We start from the raw sequence: 25858 nt of genomic DNA on the forward strand, positions 1-25858 counted from the left end.
ATGAACAGGCTGTTGCCAGGGCAATTTTCAGCGTGTTTGGGGCAGTTTTACTATGGTTTTCAGGGTTATTAGTCAGGCAGTAAATTGGTAGAGGGTGCTGTTGAACACGTAGCTGAAAAACTACGCAAATATTGAGTTCGATTTTGTGGAAAAATGAATCATAGAAAGTATGTTCAATTTGTGATTTTCTGTTAGTCCCAATCCTTGACTAGGGATTCTGGCCAAATTTATAATCGAGATAACTACTTTAACTGCTCCCCCGGGAGCATTTTGACCCTCTGTTGGCCATTATTTTGGCCAAAAAAGCAGAAAAAAGTGTAGGTATGTTTTGTGAAAAAATGAATCACAGAAACTACCCTCCATGTGCAATTAAGTGAAGCCACCAACCCTCCTCTACACATTTCATTAAGAATGTGATGTCTTGTAACTGTTTTGGGAAACTGCAGATACTTATAACTTACTTTTACAAACCTTTTTGTCGATTTTGTGGCGTGTTATGTGGTTTCAAATTGTTTCCAGACAAGCGAAAATATTTTTTTGCTTTGTAGTCAGCAAAAGTATAGGACTGTTTTACATTTACGCTGTAACTTTGAATTGTGAGATCATTGCTACTATAGGCAAGAAGTTCAAGCAGAAAACACAAAACAAACAGAAATGGAACACTTTTACTGCAAGGTTTGTGAAAAGTCGTTTGAAACGAAAGATTTACTGGAAAAGCATGACTTCATTCACACAGTGGAGAATCCATTTCTTCGCGAAAAACATCAAAGAGCATCCTTCAACATCCACAAACGAATTTATACTGGAGAAAAACCCTATAAATGCACGTTTTGTTCGAAAATGTTCTGCCAGAGTGGAAGTCTAAGTAGACACATTCGGACTCATACTGGAGAGAAACCTTTCAAATGCACATTTTGTTCAAAAGCGTTCAAGCAAACAGCACATCTGAGCAAACACATTCGGACTCATACTGGAGAGAAACCTTTCAGATGCGATTATTGCGAAAAGTGTTTCACAGCCAAATGGACACTCAAAGACCACAAACTAACTCATACTGGAGAGAAACCATTCAGATGCGATTTTTGCGAAAAGTCGTTTAAAACGGCATCGGACGTCAAAATACACAAACGAAGTCATACTGGAGAGAAACCTTTCAAATGTACATTTTGTTCGAAAGGGTTCAACCGGAAAGGACATTTGAGTGCTCACATTCAAAGCCACACTGGAGAGAAACCTTACAAGTGCACATTTTGTTCAAAAGCGTTCAAGCAAACAGCACATCTGAGCAAACACATTCGGACTCACACTGGAGAGAAACCTTTCAGATGCGATTATTGCGAAAAGTGTTTTGTAACCAAATGGACACTCAAAGACCACAAACTAACTCATACTGGAGAGAAACCTTTCAGATGCGATTATTGCGAAAAGTGTTTCACAGCCAGATCGACACTCAAAGACCACAAACTAACTCATACTGGAGAGAAACCTTTTAAATGCGATTTTTGCGAAAAGTCTTTCAAAACGTCGTCGCAAATCAAAATGCACATCCGAACTCATACGGGTGAGAAACCTTTCAAATGCACATTTTGTTCAAAATTATTCAGTCGAAAAGGCAATCTGGGTGCGCATATTCGAACTCATACTGGAAAGTGCCCGCTGACACCCGTGTGACGGTTACCGCCTCAATTTGAGTTTAAATATTGATACATCTTTAAACTTCTTTACAGGCAGAACTTTTTCAAATATTATCTAAGAAGGCACATGCCTGTGTAAGCTTTTCTGTGGAACTTTTTCAGCAGAGCGCCATGCGCATATGACACGTGTTTGTTCGTGAGAACTTTCCGGTGCTAATGTTGCATTTTTTCAATGTAAATGTGTTTTTTCTATGCATTTTGATTCATACTAATATTTCTGTTCGCAATGTCGGAAAACCTGCATCAAACCCCAGGCGTTTTCATGATCACTCCAGCCGTTCACCAAAGCTTTTCCGGCCCAACTTTCACGACTGATGATTCCGGAAACATGAAAACATTTCCAATGCAAATTTCAACACATATCGACCTCATGATTGTTTTCCCTTTAACCACTGCGAACTTGGTGTGTGTCATAGTTAATACAAACAGCATCATACTGTGGGGGCGATTAATATACCTGCTATGACCGCGGGGTCCATGTAACTGCTTGTGGCTGCCGTTAGTATGATTGACCTGTATATATTTATTGCGGTAAGATCTGTTAAAGCCAATTTAATAGAAGGCAGCAAGCCAAAAGCTACTATGGTGACCACTCTTATGAAGATATTTCGAATACGCCTGCTTGATGGTAGTAGCTTTGGCTTTCCTAATTAATGTTATCAACCCCATGCTGTTCGCACCACAGTAAATACAAACTGCTAAAGTAATTGAAGCGAAACAACTCGTCGTAAGTTAGTTTGTCACTTTTTGTATATCCTAACTAACAATGTTAGTTTGTATTGAAAAAATAAACACGAATGCAAACCAAAACTCAAAACCTTAAATTTCAGCAAAATGGCAACATTTGGAAGACAACAGATCGACTCTTACCAAAGAGTAAACTATTCAATGATCTTTTTGCTCAAAGATGCTCTGAAGAAAGTGCGATGTAAACCCACATATTCGAATTCAAACAGAACAAAAACATTTAAGATGAGATTGTTTGCATCAAATGTTTCCTGTTAAATTCAGATGTCAAATGTCGTACACTTGGTGTGTACTTTGGAGAAAATTTCTTCATGTGCTCATTTTTTCACAAAAGCGTTTAAATAAACGCGATTTAGGCAGATATGTATACATTCACTCCGAATTGAAACGTTTCAGATGCGAAATTTGGAAAAAGGTTTGTCCAACAAATGCCCATGTCAAAACGCACAAAGGTATTCAAACTGGTAAGAAGCCATACTAGTGCAACGTATGTAATCAAGCGCTCGCCACTAAATGGAGCCTGGTCGCACACGTCCGGATACACAATGCTGAAAACCTTTCAAGAGTAAGTTTTGTTTAAACATATTTGCCCAGAAAAGCACTCGAATCTTCCACGTTTTTACCCAACCAATACAGGAGAGAAACCGTGTACAACATATGTGATATAGCTTTCACAAATTCAAGCAATCAATCCAAGCATATCCGAATCTATGATGGAAAAAAACATTATAAGTGAATTGTTGCCTTCAGTTATATGCTTATGAACATCTGTTTGTAAAAATGCTTACGATTCGAACTCACAACCATTATTCAGAAGTGTTGTTTAGTCGTATTTTTATCTAATCATTGCAACCGTCAGTTTGTCACCTCGTACACTTGTTAGATTTAACCCCCCCGCTTGGAAGTTGGCACGATTTGAATTCTTGTCATTTCCTTTTTTTTTGTAATCGCCGAACTATAGCCTCCACTGCAGATAAAAACCACTCCGTAAAACTTGTAATCATAGCTCCAAAACTTCTTTTTCTTCCTTTGGCACTTCAACCTTTAAATATTGATACATCTTTCAACTTCTTTACACGCAGAACTTTTTACGTACTCGGAAACAGTCCTACGCATAATATCAGATGTACGAATAGGTAATTACAGAATTAGTAACGTTATTTGTTGAGATATTTGGAACACTTTTACTGCAAGATTTGTGAAAAGTCGTTTCAAACCAAAGATTTACTGGAAAAGCATGACTTCATTCACACAGTGGAGAATCTATTTCTTCGCGAAAAACATCAAAGAGCATCCATCAACATCCACAAACGAATTCATACTGGAGAAAAACCCTATAAATGCACGTTTTGTTCAAAAATGTTCAGCCGGAGTGGAAGTCTAAGCAGACACATTCGGACTCATACTGGAGAGAAACCTTTCAAGTGCGATTATTGCGAAAAGTGTTTTACAGCCAAATGGACACTCCAAGAACACAAACCAACTCATACTGGAGAGAAACCTTTCAGGTGCGATTATTGCGAAAAGTGTTTCACAGCCAAAACGACACTCAAAAACCACAAACTAACTCATACTGGAGAGAAACCATTTAGATGCGATTTTTTCGAAAAGTCTTTCAAAACGTCATCGCAAGTCAAAATGCACAAACGAACTCATACGGGTGAGAAAACTTTCAAATGCACATTTTGTTCTAAATTATTCCGTCAAAAAGGCAGTCTGGGTAGGCATATTCGAACCCAAACTGGAGAGTGCCCGCTGACCCCCATGTAACGGTTACCGCGTCAATTTAAGCTCGGTTAAAAAATTCTGCTATAGAAAGAACTAATGCTAGCGCAGAATATTGCACAAAAATGTGCCAATCTCACACACCAATCGTAGTTGAACTTAAAACTGTTTTGTTATCGTGCATCTAACGATGGAACCGTTAAAAGTTTTTTTTTATGAACCGCTGTTCCACAATAAACTACCAATGTTGGTTGAATATGGTGCCTTAATTAAAAACATCCCGCTCACCGCAGCTTTGTAGTTAGCACTAGTGTTGTATGTAAAGGATAGTTGGCTCCGCAATGGTAATGTGCAACAACAAGTGTAATATGTATCACATTTTGGAAAATCCAAAATATAACAAACCTATAAGAGTTTGGAGCATCCCTGGTAAAACATTGTGCCCCAAAAGACTGTTTTGAAACTACAGCTAAAACACTATAGTAGAAAAAACTGATTTGGAATGTGGCAGGAACAAGAGATCATAAAGCGTTAAAAGTGGTAGTTCAGTTCAAGAGAGTGCAAGATTTTTCTTACAAGGGTAAAAAAATAGCGTGTACTTTTCTAAGCATTCGAATCTTCCACGTTTTTACCCAACCAATAAAGAAGAGAGAGAAACCGTGTAAGCACAACATATGTGATAAAGCTTTCACAAATTCAGGCTATAAAACCAAGCATATCGAATTTATAATGAAAAAAAAATATCATAAGTTAATTGTTGTCATCAGTTATATGCTTATGAACATCTGTTTCTAAATGCTTACGATTCGAACTCACAACCATTATTCAGAAGTGTTGTTTAGTCGTATTTTTATCTAATCATTCCAACCGTCAGTTTGTCACCTCGTGCACTTGTTAGATTTAAACCCCCGCTTGGAAGTTGGCACGTTTTGAGTTCTCGTCATTTCCCTTTCTGTGTGTTTTATAATCGCCGAACTACACCCTCCACTGCAGATAACAACCACTCCGTAAAACTTGTAATCATAGCTCCAAAACTTCTTTTTCTTCCTTTGGCAGTTTAACCTTTAAATATTGATACCTCTTTCAACTTTTCACACGCAGAACATTTTACGTACTCGGATACACTCCTACGTACAATAGCAAATATAAAAATATGTAATTACAGAATTATTAACGTTATTTGTCGAGATATTTGGTGTGTTTTGAAAAAGGCTACATGAAACTTGGCAAGGAAACTGCAGATACTTATAACTTACTTTTACAAACCTGTTTGTCGATTTTGTGGCGTATTATGTCGTTTCAAATTGTTTCCAGACAGGCGAAAATATTTTTTTTGCTTTGTCGTCAGCAAAAGTATAGGACTGATTTACATTTACGCTGTAACTTTCAATTGTGAAATCATTGCTACTATAGGCAAGAAGTTCAAGCAGAAAACACAAAACAAACAAAAATGGAACACTTTTACTGCAAGATTTGTGAAAAGTCGTTTGAAACCAAAGATTTACTGGAAAAGCATGACTTCATTCACACACTGGGGAATCCATTTCTTCACGAAAAACATCAAAGAGCATCCATCAACATCCACAAACGAAAATGTTTTGTTCGAAAATGTTCAGCCAGAGTGGAAGTCTAAGCAGACACATTCGGACTCATACTGGAGAGAAACCTTTCAAATGCACATTGTTCAAAAGCGTTCAAGCAAACAGCACCTCTGAGCAAACACGTTCGGACTCATACTGGAGAGAAACCTTTCAGATGCGATTATTGCGAAAAGTGTTTCACAGCCAAATCAACACTCAAAGATCACAAACTAACTCATACTGGAGAGAAACCTTTCAGATGCGATTATTGCGAAAAGTGTTTCACAGCCAAATCAACACTCAAAGATCACAAACTAACTCATACTGGAGAGAAACCTTTCAAATGCACATTTTGTTCAAAAGCGTTCAAACAAACAGCACATCTGAGCAAACACATTCGGACTCATATTGGAGAGAAACCTTTCAGATGCGATTATTGCGAAAAGTGTTTCACAGCCAAATCAACACTCAAAGATCACAAACTTACTCATACTGGAGAGAAACCTTTCAGATGCGATTTTTGCGAAAAGTCTTTTAAAACGGCATCGGACGTCAAAAAACACAAACGAACTCATACTGGAGAGAAACCTTTCAAATGTACATTTTGTTCAAAATTGTTCAGTCAAAAAGGCAATCTGGGTAGGCATATTCGAACTCATACTGGAAAGTGCCCGCTGACCCCGCGACTTAATTTCCACACAAAACCCAACTGACATTATTACGTTTGTGTAAAGTAATCGGAAACTTATGGCTTGATCTTGATGTGTATGCATGGTTGAACACTTGTTAAATATATATAATTATAAACTTAATGCGATTGATGCTTTGTGCGTGAAAGCTGTTGTTCGTCGTTGACTGATCATTTATTTGTAGCTTCGACTGCAAATATGCAAAACAGAATGCGAAACGCATTATCCATTCAAAGCCAGAGTTTTGACAAGTAAGATCAAAGGTTACGTTATATTAGAAATTGAACTAAATCATCCCACATTGTGTAAACACATTCTGTTGGGAATGGTTTCCGTTTATTCAAATTCTACTCCAACGAATTTCCCATTATTAAAACTATATTTTTAGAAGAAACGGCCACAATCGCTTTCGGAGGTTGACTCAGATATTTTGTGTTCTGAAAGTTTGTTTATATGCGCTTAGTTTGACAGCATCGACAATGTTAAAATTACAGTCGTGATTTCCAAATTTGCAACCGATAATTTGCTAAATCGAAGAGTTAAATCGACATGTTCAATCACACAAATTTTCTCACAAACAAACACTTAAATACTCGACAAATATTATTTAATTGTATCCATTTTGGCGAAAAAACTGAGCTCTAGCAACGACATCATTTGAGTAATCATTATGGTTTGTTCCTTTATCCAGTTTGTCCCAGGATGGAACGTTGCGAATGCCAAAGTTGTAAGCAGCAATTCCGCCTTGCAGTTGCTGATCAAGACTCCAGGTGGGGAATTTTGCTTGGACTTGCAGAACAAAGTTGATCAGGATCTGTGTGCCTTGGAGTACGTGGGTCAGAGAATTCCAATCTCCTTTCAACTTGTGATATCGTTTGTCAATCTATAACACAACAGTTTCTTTGTCACAAATAGTTGACAGAATGCTATATTACAACGCAAAAAACATGCATATATACCTTCGTATAAAACAGCCCACAAAAATTTACTAAATAGATTATTTTTTGTGACATATGTGAAAGATGATTCTGAAACTTTCAAGTGCCAGATTTCAGGTGTAAGATCATTTAGACAATCAAGAAAGACCACAAATAAAACAAAAACAAGGGTTTTTAAATTTCACAGTCAACTTTTCTGTGTTTGAAACATTTCAAGCAGGGGACCATGCACGTATGACACATGTTAATTCGTAGGAACTTTTCGGTGGTAATTTTGTATTTTTTCATGGTAAATTTGTATCTTCTATGCATTCTGATTCACAGTTATATTTTTGTTAGCAATATTGCATTACCTGCATCAAACCCCAGGCGTTTCCATGGTCACCCCAGCCGTTCACCAAAGCCTTTCCGGCCCGACTTTCACGACTGATGATTCCTGAAACATGAAAATATTTCCATTACAAATTTCAACACATATCGACCTTATGATTGTTTTCCCTTTAACCACTGCGAACGTAGTGTGTGTCATAGTCAATACAAACAATATCATACTGTGGGGGCGATTAACATACCTGCTATGACAGCGGGGTCCATGCAACTGCTTGTGGCTGCCGTTAGTATGATTGACTTGTATCTATTCATTGCGGTAAGATCTGTTGAAGCCATTTCATACGAGGCCGGGACCCCTGCATTGAAAAACTACTACTGTAAAAACAAAGTACTTGAAAGCAGCGGTATATTATCTTTGACTTTTTTATTCAAAGTTATCAACTCCATGCTTTTCGCACCACAATAAACAGAAACTGCTAAAGTAATTGAAGCGAAACAAACCGTCGTAAGTTAGTTTGTCACTTTTTGCTGTTTTCCAAGAAGCACCGGTTGGAGATAGGTTATCAATGTTGCCATAGTTTCCGTGGAAGCCAACAGCGTCTGCAAAATAAACACAATCTTACGCAAAACTATACGTTGTACTTTTACCCACAACTTACATTTGGTACAGTAAAGTTCAACCAGGAGAATTAGCAATAGTTTGTTCATGGTTATACAGTAGTAAACTGTCAACTCCAATCCCGAGTCAGGTGTGAATTATTCTTCGTAAGTCAAGCTTCTTAAGGACGTAACAACTTCCTGGCCCGAAAGCTGGTGCTAGCAATGAGGAAGTTAGGTTGCACTGCGATTGCAAAACCTCTTTGTCTGGTGCAAAATTTTAATTAGTTGCAAATTTTGTGCCAAAAGCCTTTTCCGATATTGAAATTTCACCAAACAAAGTTTTCCAAAAAATTATTGCAAATCCACCTTCGAACATTTAACATAAGACTTACTCATAACTCGACAACCTGCTAGTTATAAGCAGTTCACAGTCAGCGAAAGAGTTTTACCGTAAAAACAAAAATCGTATGAATTAAAATACGCGCCTTGCTAATGACTTGTAGCTTTAACAGCACCACACCCCTGTCTGAATTTGTTATTCTCAAATCTCACTTGTACTTTGAGACCTCGCCCCGAAATTTCAGGAAAAGGGGACTAAGTCAGCGCGTGCGATGCCAATGAACGTGTTTCAATGTAAAATTAAATTTTTGCACCAGACAATGAAGTAATGTAATCTCAGTGCAACCAAGCTCCCTCAAACCAGCTTTGTGACCAGGAAGAGAATAATCATAGTTGCACAGTGGAAAAATTTCAGTCAGATGGGAACTAATCTTACGGTCAAGCTTCTTAAGGACGTAAAAACTTCCTGGTGCGAGTAATAGGGAAGTTAGGTTGCAGTGCAATTGCAAAATCTGTTTGTATGGTGCAAAATTTTAATTAGTTGCAAATTATGCGCAAAGGCTTTTTCCGTTATTTAAATTTCACTAAGCAAAGTTTTCTAAAAAAGTTATTGCAACCGAGGTAATATCGCAAACCCACCAACGAACAATCAACAAGATTTAATATATGACCAACAAACCTGCTGGTTAACAGTAAGTGAAATAGTTTTACCGCGAAGTGTTTCAACAAAGTAACCTGCACTACATTATTTTTTCATACTGACCAATGCTATTCCAAGCTTAAAATTTGTTTTAAACTTTTTATAAATCAATGACAGTTAATTAACGCACGGTTAGACTGCTTTATAGTCATCATCTATAGGAACCATTAAATAACGCTATACTTATTTCCTGCCAACATTCTAGTTTAAACTTTTGTGGGCGTCAACAACGGTCACGTGACGTAGTTAAACGAACGTGGTCCGACCTTAAAATACTGTACCGACAGCGCCCTCTTGCGTTTTATAAACCGATCAAACTAAACATCAGTTGCACAAAGGCAACATACCATTGAAATTCCGATTCAAACTCGTAATGCGGTTACGTATTTTGGGATGAGATTTCAACAATGTTGCACGGCGCATAAATGATCACAGGGCACCAGCAGTGATAACAAACACTTCATCCGATCATTTACATCATTACATAAATATAAATTGACTCTGTCTTCCAATTAATTATATTTCACACGCTGAATTATATTTCACAATTGGACAACAACGCACCAAAGCATGAAGACTACAATATGATCCAAGCGGTTAAGACTAATCAATATTGCGAAAGTCATACCACAACATCCACCATACATCACTTACTTTGTAACCAATTTAACTGAGCAACTACGCATCACTGAAAACTAAAATATAGGCCTAGGTCGAAATTTAAAACCAACACCACTTCTAACATCAACTATTAGTCTTTGTATCCCTTTTCACGGAGGTACTGGGCTCTGGCCACTACGTCGTTGGAATAATCGTTTTTGCTTGTTCCCACGTCAAAGTTCTTCCATGAGCGGACGTTTATGCTTCCGAAATTGTAGCAGACAACACCGGCTTGAAGTTGACGATGCGAAGACCAGTCAAGAAATTTCCTTTCCATTTGCTTGTTACAATCGGCCAAAATTTTAGCAGCCTGGGAAATGTGTTCTTTGGAGTTCCATGCACCCTTTGTGGTGTGGTGTCGCTTGTCAATCTAAACCAAGTGGTTTGTATCTTTATTGTACATGCAATCTAACCCGTGATTCACAATCTCACTTAATAATTCTGTTTACTTTACTGAAGATGAATATAAACAATGATATGTTTTCTGCCCCTGAAACTCCAATGCTGGAAAAATATCATTTTTTGTATTTGTGCCTGATATTCTTAAAGTTAAATGTAATAAACCGTTAAATTGTTTCATACAGATTTTCATTTTTTTGTTGTCAAAACCAAGTGATGGCATTTTAGGCACTTCAGTTGCAAGAAAAACTGGACTAACATCAGTACAGATTTTTCACAAATAAATAGCAGTAGCAGTTTGAAAGAACCCAAACCTAATTGTTTAAATCTTATAGACTCACCTGCATCAGTCCAAATGCGTTCCCACCGTCGCCGAACCCGTTCTTTAACATTCTTCCCCCTCGACTCTCCCGGCTCATAATACCTACAGCGATAAAGCTGAATTTGAAACCCCACACATACCTACATGAGTTAACAATACTCAAGCTTCATTATCAAGCGCAATACCTGCCAATAGCGCAGGGTCGACGTCGTTTTTTCTTGCAGCACTCAATATCGACGATTTGTATCGGTTTACGTCTTCAAGGTCCGTAAATGCCATTTTTCTTGAAGCGCGAACTCCTGGATAATGGGATGTGAGTGACAACGGTTGTAGTGACGTTCATGGACTTACCGCTGTACGAAAGTCGATCGCCTGTTGCTGTTTGAAAGGACGCACCGGTGGGATGTAACTTATTAATGTCGCCAAACAAACCTGGACGGGGTGTCGTGTTCCTTTGACCACCGACTGAAAAACTCAAAACCAATCCTTGGCCAGCACTTGCGATTCTTGTTCCAAAACACGACATTCGGCAACATTGTGTGCAAAGGCCTAAGCAAACACGGTAACATTTACCTCATTTAACAAAATTGCATGGATACCAAAAACATCAATGCAATTGTTACGTTATTTGATAATAACTTACTTACTTTGACAGCAAAGAACCACAAAAAGAATTAAAATGTGCATCTTCATCGGACCGGTAAACATCTTTTCCGTAATCCGAAACAATAAATTCAGTCAAGGCCTAGCCTACCGAAGCCCATACCATGGTATCTTTGTAATTACTTACGTGTGTTTAATTTGACAGCATCGACAATGTGAAAATTACAGTAGTGATTTCCAAATTCACAACCGATAATTTGCAAAATCGAAAACTTTCATCGACATGTTCAATCACACAAATTTTCTCACAAACAAAGACTGATATACTCGACAAATATTATTTAATTGTATCCATTTTGGCGAAAAATCTGAGACCTAGCGACGATATTATTGGAGTAATCATTATTGTTTGTTCCTTTATCCAGTTTGTCCCAGAAGCGAACGTTGCGAATGCCAAAGTTGTAAGCAGCAATTCCGCCTTGCAGTTGCTGATCAAGACTCCAGGTGGGGAATTTTGCTTGGACTTGAACAATAAAGTTGATCAGGATCTGTGTGCCATTGGAGTACGTGGGTCAGAGAATTCCAATCTCCTTTCAACTAGTTATATCGTTTGTCAATCTATAACACAACTGTTTATTTGACACAAACAGCTGACAGAATGATGTATTACAACGCAGAAAACATGCACATATACTATACCCACAAAAGTTATTAAATAGATTATTTTATGTGACATATGTGTATGATGATTCTTAAACTGTAAAATGCCAGATTTTAAGTGTAAGATCATTTAGACCATCAAGAATGTCTATACAAATAAAACGAAAATATGGGATTTTAGAATTTACGGCCAACTTTCTGTGTTTGAAACATTTTCAGCAGGGCGCCATACGCATATGACACGTGTTTGTTCGCAAGACCATTTTGGTGCTAATTTTGTATTATTTTCAATGTAAATTTGTATCTTCTATACATTTTAATTCATACTAATATTTTTGTTCGCAATGTCGGAGAACCTGCATCAAACCCCAAGCGTTTCCATGGTCACCCCAGCCGCTCAACAAAGCCTTCACGGCCCGACTTTTACGACTGATGATTCCTGAAACATGAAAACATTCAACACATATCGACCTTATGATTGTTTTCCCTTTAATCACTGCGAACGTGGTGTGTGTCATGGTAAATACAAACAGCATCATACTGTGGGGGCGATTAATATACCTGCTATGACAGCGGGGTGCCAGAAATAATGCCGCCTTGCTATGCGTAAGCATGGCATTACTTCCGCGTTGTCTGATTACGGTGGTGGAGATCCTCTACGCATGTGAAGGCCGCCTGACAAGTTGCGCGCTTGCGCACCAGTGTACCTTGGCCACAATATACCCCGTGAAGCCAGTGAGCTCCTGTAGCTCAGTTGGTAGAGCGTTGGGCCTGGTTAGCCCAGGGTTGTGAGTTCAATCCTCACCGGGAGCTTGATTTTTCAGATCTCGCTCCGACTTGTCGGGAAAAGTGGCTGATCCAGCTTGGCTGCGAAGCCTGTGAACCTTATGATCAGAATATTAGAGCTGTGATCGCCAAATATAAAGGGCCTGCGCAGTGGGGCGGTCCCGCCTTGCCATGCATTACTTCTGCTATATTAAACCATTTAGCAAGTTGTGCAGTGTAGCAAGAGCGAGCAACACAAAACACACGTTTATAAAGTAACGGCGACACAAGAAGTAGGCAATGCACACTTCAATGCGCAGGCGAACAGTGCGCTCGCCATAAGCCTATAAACAAGTGTGCAAAAAACAACTATTTGTTTCGAGATTAAAGTTTGTACTGTAACATCACCGTAATTACCCTGCTGATACACAATGCCGATAAACCTTTCAAGAGTAAGTTTTGCTTAAACATACATGCCCAGAAAAGCACTCGAATCTTCCACGTTTTTACCCAACCAATACATTAGAGAAACCGTGTACAACATATGTGATAAAGCATCCACAAGTTCAGGCAATCAACCAAAGCATATCCGAATCTATAATGAAAGAAAAACAAACATTATAAGTGAATTGTTGCCATCACTTATATGCTTATCCTTATATTGACATTTAATTTTAAATGTTACTACAACAACTTTGTGTCCACGCTTCTAGTTTCAGAAAACAAGTTTCGCTTTTTATTAAGGCATCTTCAGTCCTACAAACAAAATAAACAGAAAAGACATAGTTAGATGCTAAAAATGATAAAACGATAAAACTGGCCGAACAGTAGAAACCTCTGGTGCTAACATACTGGACGACGCTCTGATCAGATGTTACAAGTGACCTACTTTTTGATCACCACAGGCGTACATTGGTTAATCAGGTGAAACAACGATAAATAGTTTGTAATAAAGAAATCAAATCAAATCAAATGGGCGGGGCTCTCGTAACTGACGGTAAAATTAATTTTTGAATGTTGATTTTAGCGTTTAAGTGTTTGTGTCATATGTCATCGTATATGTCCAATTGGTCCGTGGGCGGTTGTTGCAAAAACACAACAGTTGTTGTTGTTGTGAAAGAAGTGCTGCTGGTTAGGTAGATTTCATGTAGTAAAAACAATTTATTGCTATATTGACATTTGTGACAAATTGATAACGTTTAGAATACATGCCATGAACACCAACGATTTTCGAGCGCCGATTAAGAATATCTCATTCTTTACGTTTCAAAGAACGCCAATTTTGCAATTGGAAACACTGTTATGGTTAACTTCGATAGTGTGAACGGCGGTAGTTTTCGAAAGTTGTGTTTTGGTAAATGACTGTTTGTTGTAGGTTTGTGGTTGTATTTGAAAGCTTTACTTTTAAGTTAGTGAGTTGAAACAAAATCATGCATGTGGGCGTAGATTTCATTGAAGTAAATACCGACGATTTTTGGTCAGATATGTTAGTTTAGGATTTTATGGAAGTTTTTGTCAATGTAACAATTTTGATGACACGGTCCATTAGGTGATATTTTGTAATGGATATAAAAATCAAAAGTTAATGATTTTGCTCTTAAATTGGGACTATTTTCCATTATATACAGTAAATGTAAGGTAAATTGATGGTAGCAAATGGTGTGGAAGGTCTATGGGGGATGATAATGGTAAAATTGAAGATGACTTTTCGGAAAATATTCTAATTTTGATGATGAGCAGAGCTTAGTTTAGCAGTTTCTGTGTTAGATCAAATACATATAGTCAGTCAGTTGGGAAATTGTCAGACAGTTAAAGTTATGAGGTAAAGTGGGCGCTACCAAAGGAAAAAAACTATGGTTCCCTCAAGCTTTATCTTGTGCATGTGGTAAGCTGGAAGCCTGCAGTAGATAAAAACACCATGTGTTGTTTCTTCTGTTAAACACTGATGAAAAAAATGATTTTTTTGTGAGGGGGATTTGTTTTACGTAAACTTTTTCAAACTAAGTGGATATGGTAATTTGTAAAAATTTAACAGTGTTTTATTGATTTGAAATTTCATTTAGGAAACACTGGCAGGTAAAGCTCTAAAGTTTTCAATGAAGGTTAAACTCAAACCTCTACCTAGTCTGTCCTCTTAGAAAAATGCATCTAATATTTTCCCCATGCACATTTTTACATTCAGGGGTAATTATTAGACACTGACACTCTGTACTAACATCATAGTACCAACTGTTTTGAGTGGTTACAACCAGGATTAATGTAATATAGAGATGTGGGCAATTCAAAATAACAAGTTTGGATGATTCAAATTCTAAGCTTTTCAAATCCAAATTCTAATTTAAAATTGAATAATAGGATTTAGGTTTATAACTTTTCCTTAAATTTATTCACATTAATTGTTCACCTATTTCCTGTTTATAAAAATGGCTTCAATGGCATGTAACAATATTAGGAAATTAATACACTCATGCAGACCTTCGAAAACAGTCAATTATTCTATTGTGCAACCAGCAAAAACAGAATATTATGCAGTATTTTGGATTCAATTTAACTATGGACAGTAAAAACCTTAAACAACAATTTTGAAATTTAAAAAACCTCAAACTCCCCACCCCAAATTAAAAATATTTCTTATGCAGGTATATAAGTCTCTGATTGCCACACTAAATTATTTTTTTCTTTAAATTTGATAATTCTGTCCATAGAGGGTTAAGAACATCTGTTTGTAAAATGCTTACGATTCGAACTCACAACCATTATTCACAAGTGTTGTTCAGTCGTATTTTTATCTAATCATTGCAACCGTCAGTTTGTCACCTCGTGCACTTGTTAGATTTAAACCCCCCGCTTGGAAGTTGGCACGTTTTGTGTTCTCGTCCTTTCACTTTCCGTTTGTTTTATAATCGCCGAACTACACCATCCACTGCAGGTAAAAACCACTCCGTAAAACTTGTAATCGCAACTCCAAAACTTCTTTCTCTTCCTTTGGCACTTTAACCTTTAAATATTGATACATCTTTCAACTTCTTTACACGCAGAACATTTTACGTACTCGGATAAACTCCTACGTACAACAGCAGATATACCAATACGTAATTACGGAATTAGTAACGTTAGTTGGCGAGAAATTTGGTGTGCAAGCAAACTGCAGATAGAAATGAGGTGATTTCTGTTGCGCAATATGTCGAGATGTCGAGTCAGTTTTGAGCGTTTTGCCCGGTTTCTTAAAACTGTGGTAAACATCAAGACAGAGGGCGCAAAACAATCAATTTGCTTTAGTGTTGCCAAAGATATAATACTGTTTACAATTACGTTGTAGCTGTTAATTGTGAAATTACTGGTAATAGGCAAAAAGTTTAACAATTGTTGTTTAAGATAAAAAACAGAAAACAAACTGAAATGGAACAGTTTCACTGCAAGATTTGTGAAAAGTCGTTTCAAACCAAAGACTTACTAGAAAAGCATGATATCATTCACACAGGAGAGAAGCCATTTCGTTGCAAAAAAAATTCAGGAAGTGCATCTCTCCAAATCCACAAAGGATCATATACTGGAGAGAAACCCTACAAGTGCACGTCTTGTTCGGAAGTGTTTCGACAGAAAGAAACTCTAATCTTGCACATTCGAACTCATACCGGAGAGAAACCTTTTAGCTGCCATTTTTGTGAAAAGTGTTTCATAACGAAATCGAAATTGAAAATCCACCAACGAACGCATACTGGAGAGAAACCTTATAAATGCACTGTTTGTTCGAAAGCGTTTAGTCGTAAAGAAACTTTAATCATACATATTCGTGTCCATACTGGGAAGAAACCTTTCACATGCGATTTTTGCGAAAAGCGTTTCTCAACCACCTCCAAATTGAAATCCCACAAACGAACTCATACTGGAGAGAAACCTTTTAAATGCACATTTTGTTCGAAAGGGTTCAACCAGAAAGGACATTTGCGTGCACACATTCCAACCCACACTGGAGAGAATCCTTTCAAATGCACAGTTTGTTCACGAAGGTTTAGCACGAAAGGACATCTAAGCAAACACATTCGGACTCATACTGGAGAGAAACCTTTCAGATGCGATTATTGCGAAAAGTGTTTCACAGCCAAATCGACACTCAAAGACCACAAACTAACTCATATTGGAGTGAAACCTTTCAGATGTATTTTTTGCGAAAAGTCTTTCACAAGGGCTTCGGACGTCAAAATTCACAAACGAAGTCATACGGGAGAGAAACCTTTCAAATGCACAATTTGTTCGCGAAAGTTTAGCACGAAAGGAAATCTAAGCCATCATATACAAACTCATACCGGAGAGAAACCTTTCAGATGCACATTTTGTTCAAAATTGTTCAGTCGAAAAGGAAATCTGGCTGTGCACATTCGAACTCATGTTGGAAAGTGACTGCTAACTCGCCTGTAATGGTCACCGCATCAATTTGAGCTCGGTTTCCAAATTCTGCTATAGAAAGAACTAATGCAAGCGCAGAATATTACACAAAAATGTGCCAATCTCACACACCGATCATAGTGGAACTCAAAACTGTTTTGTTATCGTGCATCTAACTATCAAACCGTCAAAAGTTTCTTTTCTTGTGAACCGCTGTTCTGCAGTAAACTACCAATGTTGGTTAGATATGGTGCCTTAATTAACAACATCCTATTCACCGCAGCTTAGTAGTTTGTGGGGACAATATTAAATTTTGCCTTTCGGGTTGTCAAAATTGTATAGGTAACTACCCACATACGACACATGAGGGGATGAAAGTACTACAGGCTCAACTGGATGGCCGTCGTAAAGTGAATTAATATATCTTGTAAAATAGGCATACTTAGCACTAGTGTTTGTAAATAAAGGATAGCTGGCTCCGCAATGGTAATGTGCAACAACAAGTGTAATATGTATCACATTTATACTCAATGTCGTTAATTTTTGAAAATTCAAAATATAATACACTTAAAAGAGATTGGAGCATCCCTCGTAAAACAATGTGTTCCAAACAACTGTTTCAAAACGAGGGCTAAACTTGTGACACTATAGCAGTAAAAATTGATTTGGAAAGTGGCGGAACGAAAAGTCATGAAACGTTAAAAGTGGTAGTTCAGTTTAAGAGAGTGCAACATTTTTTCCTACAAGAGTAAAAAAATAGCGTTTACTTTTGACCATTACAGGCGGGTCAGCGGACAATTTCCAGTAAGAGTCCGTTTGTGTTTTTTGACGTTTGATGCCGTTCTGAAAGGCTTTTCACAAAAATCGCATCTGAAAGATTTCACTCCAATATGAGTTAGTTTGTGGTCTTTGAGTGTCGATTTGGCTGTGAAACACTTTTGGCAATAATCGCATCTGAAAGGTTTCTCTGCAGTATGAGTTCGTTTGTGTTGTTTGACTTCCGATGCCGTTTTTGAAAGGCTTTTCACAAAAATTGCATCTGAAAGGTTTCTCTCCTGTATGAGTCCGAATGTGTCTGCTTAGATTTCCACTCTGGCTGAACATTTTCGAACAAAACGTGCACTTATATGTTTTTTCTCCAAATTTTCGTTTCTGGATTTTGAATGATGGACTTTGATGTTTTTCGCAACGAAATGGATACTCCCCTGTGTGATTGATTTTATGTTTCTCCAGTGAGTCTTTGGTTTGAAACGACTTTTCACAAATGTTGCAGTGAAATTGTTCCATTTCTGTTTGTTTTGTGTTTTCTTCTTGAATTTCTTGCTTATAGTAGCAATGATCTCACGATTCAAAGTTACAGCGTAAATGTAAGTCAGTCCTATACTTTTGCTGACTACAAAGCAAATTGATTTTTTTGCACATGTCTGATAACCATATGAATCAACATAATACGACTAATAAAGTTGAAAGATACATAAATATTTAAAGGTTGAAGTGCCAAAGGAAGAGAAAGAAGTTTTGGAGTTGCGATTACAAGTTTTACGGAGTGGTTGTTACCTGCAGTGGAGGGTGTAGTTCGGCGATTATGAAACACACAGAAAGTGAAAGAACGAGAACACAAAACGTGCCAATTTCCAAGCGGGGAGTTTAAATCTAACAAGTGCACGAGGTGACAAACTGACGGTTGCAATGTTTAGATAAAAATACGACTAAACAACACTTCTAAGTAATGGTTGTGAGTTCGAATCATGAGCATTATACAAACAGATGTTCTTAACCATCTCATATCCGAATCTATGATGAAAAAAACAAACATTATGAGTGAATTGTTGCCATCAGTTATATGCTTATCCTTATATTGACATTTGTGACAAATTGGTAACGTTTAGAATACATGCAACAAACACAGCCTTAGGCCGGGTCCGCACCCATGCTTTGCGCCGGCGGATTCTTTGTTTGTTTCATTATACACCAGCGTGTGGGCGAAAGCTCGGGACATTGGAACAAACAAAGAATCCGCCGGCGCAAAGCGTGAGTGTGGACCTGGCCTTAATGAACGTTTATTGAGCGCTTGCCAAGAATATCTCATTTGTTATGTGTCAAAGAACAAAAATTTTGCAATTGGAAACACTGTTATGGTTAACTCCGATAGTGGGAACGGCAGTAGTTTTCGAAAATTGTGTTTTGGTAAATGGCGGTTTGTTGTAGGTTTACGGTTGTACTTTGAAGGCTTTACTTTTAAGTTGGTGAGTTAACAAAATCATGCATGTGGGCGTAGATGTTATTGAAGTAAATACCAACGATTTTTGGTCAGATATGTTTTTTTCCAAATAAAATGTCGTTAATTTGGAAAATCCAAAAAAAACCTTAAAAGAGTTTTGAGCATCCCTTGTAAAACATTGTGCTCCAAACGACTGTTTCAAAACGAGAGCTAAACTATAGTACTAAAAACTGATTCGGAAAGTGGCAGGAACAAGAGATATGTTTTTTTATGATTTTATGGAATTTTTTTTCAATGTAACAAATTTAATGACGCGGTCCATTAGGTGATATTTTGTGATGGATATAAAAATCAAAAGTTTATGATTTTGCTCTTAAATTGTGAATATTTGCCATTGTGTACAGTAAATGTAAGGTAAATTGATGGAAGCAAATGATGTAGAAGGTCTATTGGGGAATGATAATGGTAAAATTGATGATGACTTGTCGGAAAATATTGTAATTTTGATGATGAGCAGAGCTTAGTTTAGGAGTTTCTATGTTTATATTGATGGATTTGGTAAGTTAGATCAAATACATAGTGTTTTACTAGTTTGAGTATTACTCAAATGATTATGTCATTGTTGATTGAGTAATTGAGGCCATAACTGAAACCTGCACATTTGCAAAGGGATGCTCATTTCCGGCCCGCTTCATTACAGCTGTATCAGCGTTTTCTGTTGTAAGATGGGACAAGGAAACAAAATGGAAAACAGGACATCCTAAATTACACCCATTCATGGTGGGAGTCAATTGATTGGACTTTCACATTGGGCTGAGCAGAATACAACTTGGTCGAAAATATTGGCATAACATGTTTCCACTTGTGTATATGATTGCAATTACCAGATGGTTGTTTTGCTAATGGATGCTGTGGCAATTGGATTTTAAACAATTAACTTTTCTTGGGTTCTATTATTTACTTGTGGCAAATGCAAGTTTCATATATGCATTTTGAAATGTTATGCATGACTGCACATGACAAAGAATAAAAATTATTGCAAATAAACAAGCATAATAATTATAATATATAGTACCTTAAGTGTTGTATCATTTTTAGTTGGATTTTCAAGCTCATTTTACTATTTTATAACTTTAGGATTTGATTATGAGGGTGTATTAATCTATCATTGCCACACATAATTATTGTTTTTTCTTTAAATTTAATAATTCTGTGCATAGAGGGTTAAGAACATGTGTTTGTAAAATGCTTATGATTCGAACTCACAACCATTATTTAGAAGTGTTGTTTAGTCGTATTTTTATCTAATGATTGCAATCGTCAGTTGTCACCTCGTGCACTTGTTAGATTTAACCCCCGCGCTTGGAAGTTGGCACGTTTTGAGTTCTCGTCATTTTACTTTCTGTGTGTTTTATAATCGCCGAACTACACCATCCACTACAGATAACAACCACTCCGTTGAGCTTTTAATCACAATTCCAAAACTTCTTTTTCTTCCTTTGGCACTTCAACCTTTAAATATTGATACATCTTTCAACTTTCTAACATGCAGAACTTTTCAGGTACTCGGATACACTCCTACGTATAATATCAGATATACGAACACGTAATTACAGAATTAGTAACGTTATTTCTTGAGATATTTGGTGTGTTTTGAGAAAGGCTACACAAAACTTGGCAAGAAAGCTGCAGATACCTATAACCTACTTTTACAAACCTTTGCGGCGTATTATGTCGATTCAAATTGTTTCCAGACAAGTGCAAAACAATCAAAGTGCTTTGTAGTCAGCAAAAGTATAGGACTGATTTACATTTACGCTGTAACTTTGAATTGTGAGATCATTGCTAGTATAGGCAAGAAGTTCAAGAAGAAAACAGAAATGGAACAATTTCACTGCAAGTTTTATGAAAAGTCGTTTCAAACCAAAGACTCGCTGGAGAAGCATAATATTAATCACACAGGGGAGAATCCATTTCGTTGCGAAAAACATCAAAAGCCATCCTTCAAAATCCACAAACGAAAAATTGGAGAAAAACAATATAAGTGCACGTTTTGTTCGAAAATGTTCAATCGGAGTGGAAATCTTAGCGCGCACATTCGTACTCATACTGGAGAGAAACCTTTCAAATGCACATTTTGTTCAAAGGCGTTCAAGCAAAAATCACAACTAAGCTCACACACTCGGACACATACTGAAGAAAAACCTTACAAGTGCATGTTTTGTTCCAAGGTGTTTAATCAGAAAGGAAATCTAAGCTCACACATTCGGACCCATACTGGAGAGAAACCTTTTAAATGCGATTATTGCGAAAAGTGTTTCACAGCCAAATGGACACTCAAAGACCACAAACTAACTCATACTGGAGTAAAATCTTTCCGATGCGATTTTTGCGAAAAGTCTTTTAAAACGGCATCGGAAGTCAAAATACACAAACGAACTCATACTCGAGAAAAACCTTATAAATGCACATTTTGTTCGAAAGCGTTCAGCCAGAAAGGAGATTTGAGTGCACACGTTCGAACCCATACCGGAGAGAATCCTTACAAGTGCACATTTTGTTCACGAGGGTTTAACACGAAAGGAAATCTAAGCAAACACATTCGGACTCATACTGGAGAGAAACCTTTCAGATGCGATTATTGCGAAAAGTGTTTCACAGCCAAAACGACACTCAAAAACCACAAACTAACTCATACTGGAGAGAAACCATTCAGATTCGATTTTTGCGAAAAGTCTTTTAAAACGTCATCGCAAGTCAAAATGCACAAACGATCTCATATGGGTGAGAAACCTTTCAGATGCACATTTTGTTCAAAATTATTCTGTCAAAAAGGCAATCTGGGTAGGCATATTCGAACTCATACTGGAAAGCGCCCGCTGACCCCCATGTGACGGTTACCGCGTCAATTTTAAGCTCGGTTAAAAAATTCTGCTATATAAAAGAACTAATGCTAGCACAGAATATTGCACAAAAATGTGCCAATCTTACACACCAATCGTAGTTGAACTTAAAACTGTTTTATTACCGTGCATCTAACGATGAAACCTGTAGCGACATAATATGTTGTAAAGATGTACCGTCGCAAGTTGTTTAAGTTTTAGTCCGTGTTGCCTTTTTCTTGCGATTCTCTCACGTGTCATGTGTCACGCCATGTTGGCATCATTCGATTTACTACGAATAAAGAGCAATCACGACACATTTTGGTGACCCCGAGCGTCAGGAAACGATATTTCTTGGACAATGCAGGATCGAGAGGAAGTACTACACACACTGCTGTTTCTTTGAAACTACCGACGTTCTGGACTGAACAACCCCGAGTGTGGTTTCAACAAACCGAAGCACAATTTACGCTGCGCAATATATCTTGCGATAGAACGCAGTATTATTATGTGGTGTCAGCATTGGACCAACTAACAGCAAGCCGTCTTTTGGATCTACTTGAAAGTCCGACTGAGCAGAACAAATACGCAGCAATTAAGGAACGCTTGCTTAGAACATTTGGACTTACGGAATATGAAAGAGCTGCACGTTTGCTGAACATTACCGAGCTTGGAGACCGATCGCCATCACAGCTCATTGTCCCTGATGGCCGGTCATAACCATGTTTTTTGTTTCACTACATTTTTCTTCGAACCTTGCCGGAAGAAATTCGGCTCGTGTTAAGAAATGAGTCGTTGGTCGAACCAAGGCAATTAGCACAACGTGCCGACGTACTTTGGAAGGCAAAAAACAGCGAGAAAATTTTCGTTTCAAAAGTCCGCAAGCGTGAAATGCCTTTAGCAGCACCTGCGCAGCAATCAAGTAAGAACGGTTTCTGTTTTTATCACCAACGCTTTGGCGACCGTGCCCTTAAATGCCAGCAACATTGTGCTTATCAGGAAAACTTAAAGGCCGGCCGTTGTTAACTGCAGCAGCGGCCGGCGTTCACAAGAATTTGTTTTTTCTATGGGACAGTAATTCACAACAACAATTTTTGGTCGACACCGGAGCAGAAGTTAGCGTTTATCCGGCCTCCAGTAGGGAACGCTTGCGTCAATGCAACGACTTCAAGCTTATAGCCGCTAATGGGACTGCCATAAAAACATTTGGAACAAAAACAATTTCGCTCGATTTAGTTGCTGGCAAGTTTTCTTGGAAGTTTGTTTTAGCCCACGTTCCCAGGCCGCTTCTCGGAGCAGATTTCCTGCGCGCAAATTCCTTGCTTGTCGACCTGAGGCGCAAATGCTTGGTAAACGCTCTTTCCTTTGCGAGTGCACCATTTCATTGTATCAATCACTCACCAATGCAACTCAACGCACTTTCGACAAGTAACAACATTTACGCACAATTGCTGACGCAGTTTCCTTCCATAACTACTCCCAAGTTCTCCGCAACAACGCCAAAACATCAGGTGGAACACTACATTCCAACTGTCGGTCCACCAGTTCACGCAAAAGCACGACGCTTGTCGCCAGAAAAATTGCAAATAGCAAAACGCGAGTTTTCTAAAATGTTGCAACTGGGTATTATTTGCAGATCTTCGAGTCCATGGGCATCACCATTACATGGTGCCGAAATCCTCCGGTGATTGGCGACCGTGTGGCGATTATCGCCGTCAGAATGCTGCCACAATACCAGACCGTTACAATATAGGTCACATTCAGGACTTTAGTTCTCGTCCTGATGGAGCAAAAGTGTTTTCAAAAATTGATTTGGTGCGCGGATACCATCAGGTGCCAGTTGCTAAAACCGACATTCCAAAGCCGTCATCACCCCCTTTGGTTTTTTTGAGATTCTTCGAATGCCTTTTGAATTAAAGAACGCTGCTCAAGCTTTTCAAAGACTTATGGACTTTGTTAAACGTTAGAGTAGTCACGCTATACCTTGCACTATGTTCATCATAGGTAAGTTTGTTAAACGTTAGAGTAGTCACGCTATACCTTGCACTATGTTCATCATAGGTAAGTTTGTTAAACGTTAGGGTAGTCACGCTATACCTTGCACTATGTCCATCATAGGTAAGTTTGTTAAACGTTAGGGTGGTCACGCTATACCTTGCACTATGTCAATCATAGGTCAGTTTGTTTAACGTTAGGGTAGTCACGCTATACCTTGCACTATGTTCATCATAGGTAAGTTTGTTTAACGTTAGGGTAGCAACGCTATACCTTGCACTATGTCAATCATAGGTAAGTTTGTTAAAAACGTTAGGGTAGTCACGCTATACCTTGCACTATCTCCATCATAGGTAAGTTTGTTAAACGTTAGAGTAGTCACGCTATACCTTGCACTATGTCCGTGATAGGTAAGTTTGTTAAACGTTAGGGTAGTCACGCTATACCTTGCACTATGTCCATCATAGGTAAGTTTGTTAAACGTTAGAGTAGTCACGCTATACCTTGCACTATGTCCGTGATAGGTAAGTTTGTTAAACGTTAAGGTAGTCACGCTATACCTTGCACTATGTCCGTGATAGGTAAGTTTGTTAAACGTTAGGGTAGTCACGCTATACCTTGCACTATGTTCATCATAGGTAAGTTTGTTAAACGTTAAGAGTAGTCGCGGTTCATTAGATGGTATTTTGTAATGGGTATGGAAATTAAAAGTTAATGATTTTGCTCTAAAATTGGGAATATTTGCCATTATATACAGCAAATGTAAGGTAAATTGATGGTAGCAAATAATGTGGAAGGTCTATGGGGGGATGATAATGGTAAAAATGATGATGACTTGTCGGAAAATATTCTAATTTTGAAGATGAGCAGAGCTTAGTTTAGCAGTTTCTATGTTTATATTGATGGATTTGGTAAGTTAGATCAAATACATAGTGTTTTACTAGTTTGAGCATTACTCAAATGATTATGTCATTGTTGATTGAGTAATTGAGGCCATAACCGAAACCTGGACATTTGCAAAGGGATGCAACAACTCATTTCCGGCCAGCTTTATTACAGCTGTATCAGCGTTTTCTGTTGCAAGATGGGACACGGAAACAAAATGGAAAACAGGACATTTTAAATTACACCCATTCATGGTGGGGGTCAATTGATTGGACTTTCACATTGGGCTGAGCAGAATACAACTTGGTCGAAAATATTGGCATAACATTTTTCCACTTTTGTATATGATTGCAATCACTACATGGTTGTTTTGCTAATGGATGCTGTGGCAATTAGATTTTAAACAATTAACTTTTCTTGGGTTCTATTATTTACTTGTGGCAAATGCAAGTTTCATTTATGCATTTTGAAATGTTATGCATGATTGCACATGACAAAGAATAAAAATTAAGGCAAATGCACAAAAATAATAATTATAATATATAGTACCTTATGTGTTGTATCATTTTTTGTTGGATTTTCAAGCTCATTTTACTATTTTATAACTTTAGGATTTGATTATGAGGGTGTATTAATCTATCATTACCACACATAATTATTTTTTTTCTTTAAATTTAATAATTCTGTCCAAAGAGGGTTAAGACCATGTGCTTGTAAAATACTTATGATTCGAACTCA

The 25858-nt window shown here is 37.7% G+C and overlaps 4 protein-coding genes and 2 pseudogenes across 4 annotated transcripts; 3 read left to right on the top strand and 3 right to left on the bottom strand.

Annotated features, from left to right (window-relative positions):
* Positions 1–654: 654 nt before the first annotated feature.
* On the top strand, positions 655–1671 carry LOC145903086 (uncharacterized). The gene has a single exon (XM_082991169.1). It carries the CDS (start codon positions 655–657, stop codon positions 1669–1671), a length of 1017 nt encoding a protein of 338 aa, XP_082847295.1.
* Positions 1672–5774: 4103 nt separating this feature from the next.
* LOC145903087 (uncharacterized) lies at positions 5775–6459 on the top strand (annotated as a pseudogene).
* Positions 6460–6852: 393 nt separating this feature from the next.
* Positions 6853–8619, bottom strand: LOC145901786 (lysozyme g-like). Its single transcript, XM_082989580.1, has 5 exons — positions 8363–8619; positions 8205–8303; positions 7946–8059; positions 7727–7809; positions 6853–7318 (listed from the first exon to the last, which is right to left on the bottom strand). Exons 1-5 carry the CDS (start codon positions 8409–8411, stop codon positions 7043–7045), a joined length of 621 nt encoding a protein of 206 aa, XP_082845706.1. The 5' UTR covers positions 8412–8619; the 3' UTR covers positions 6853–7042.
* A 1474-nt stretch (positions 8620–10093) lies between these two features.
* LOC145903088 (lysozyme g-like) lies at positions 10094–11431 on the bottom strand. Its single transcript, XM_082991170.1, has 5 exons — positions 11371–11431; positions 11075–11272; positions 10909–11022; positions 10743–10825; positions 10094–10372 (listed from the first exon to the last, which is right to left on the bottom strand). Exons 1-5 carry the CDS (start codon positions 11429–11431, stop codon positions 10094–10096), a joined length of 735 nt encoding a protein of 244 aa, XP_082847296.1.
* Positions 11432–11667: 236 nt separating this feature from the next.
* Positions 11668–12605, bottom strand: LOC145903090 (lysozyme g-like; annotated as a pseudogene).
* An 8816-nt stretch (positions 12606–21421) lies between these two features.
* Positions 21422–22960, top strand: LOC145903091 (uncharacterized). The gene is made up of 2 exons (XM_082991171.1): positions 21422–22142; positions 22761–22960. Exons 1-2 carry the CDS (start codon positions 21422–21424, stop codon positions 22958–22960), a joined length of 921 nt encoding a protein of 306 aa, XP_082847297.1.
* The last annotated feature ends 2898 nt before the right edge of the window (positions 22961–25858 follow it).

This window comes from Ascidia mentula, chromosome 5 (genome assembly GCF_947561715.1).
Source record: "Ascidia mentula chromosome 5, kaAscMent1.1, whole genome shotgun sequence".
NCBI lineage: Eukaryota > Metazoa > Chordata > Ascidiacea > Phlebobranchia > Ascidiidae > Ascidia > Ascidia mentula.

Excerpts from the sequence above, each read along its gene's own strand:
- LOC145903091 (XM_082991171.1), top strand. The coding sequence starts at position 21,422 with ATGTTCAATCGGAGTGGAAATCTTAGCGCGCACATTCGTACTCATACT. Across the intron at positions 22,143-22,760 it reads GCACAAACGATCTCATATGG|CATTGGACCAACTAACAGCA; the intron begins GTGAGAAACCTT and ends ATGTGGTGTCAG.
- LOC145903088 (XM_082991170.1), bottom strand. The coding sequence starts at position 11,431 with ATGTTTACCGGTCCGATGAAGATGCACATTTTAATTCTTTTTGTGGTT. Across the intron at positions 11,273-11,370 it reads TGTGGTTCTTTGCTGTCAAA|GCCTTTGCACACAATGTTGC; the intron begins GTAAGTAAGTTA and ends GTGTTTGCTTAG. Across the intron at positions 10,373-10,742 it reads ACGCATTTGGACTGATGCAG|ATTGACAAGCGACACCACAC; the intron begins GTGAGTCTATAA and ends CACTTGGTTTAG.
- LOC145903086 (XM_082991169.1), top strand. The coding sequence starts at position 655 with ATGGAACACTTTTACTGCAAGGTTTGTGAAAAGTCGTTTGAAACGAAA.
- LOC145901786 (XM_082989580.1), bottom strand. The coding sequence starts at position 8,411 with ATGAACAAACTATTGCTAATTCTCCTGGTTGAACTTTACTGTACCAAA. Across the intron at positions 8,060-8,204 it reads TGACAAACTAACTTACGACG|GGGTCCCGGCCTCGTATGAA; the intron begins GTTTGTTTCGCT and ends TTTTCAATGCAG. Across the intron at positions 7,810-7,945 it reads GGACCCCGCTGTCATAGCAG|GAATCATCAGTCGTGAAAGT; the intron begins GTATGTTAATCG and ends TTCATGTTTCAG.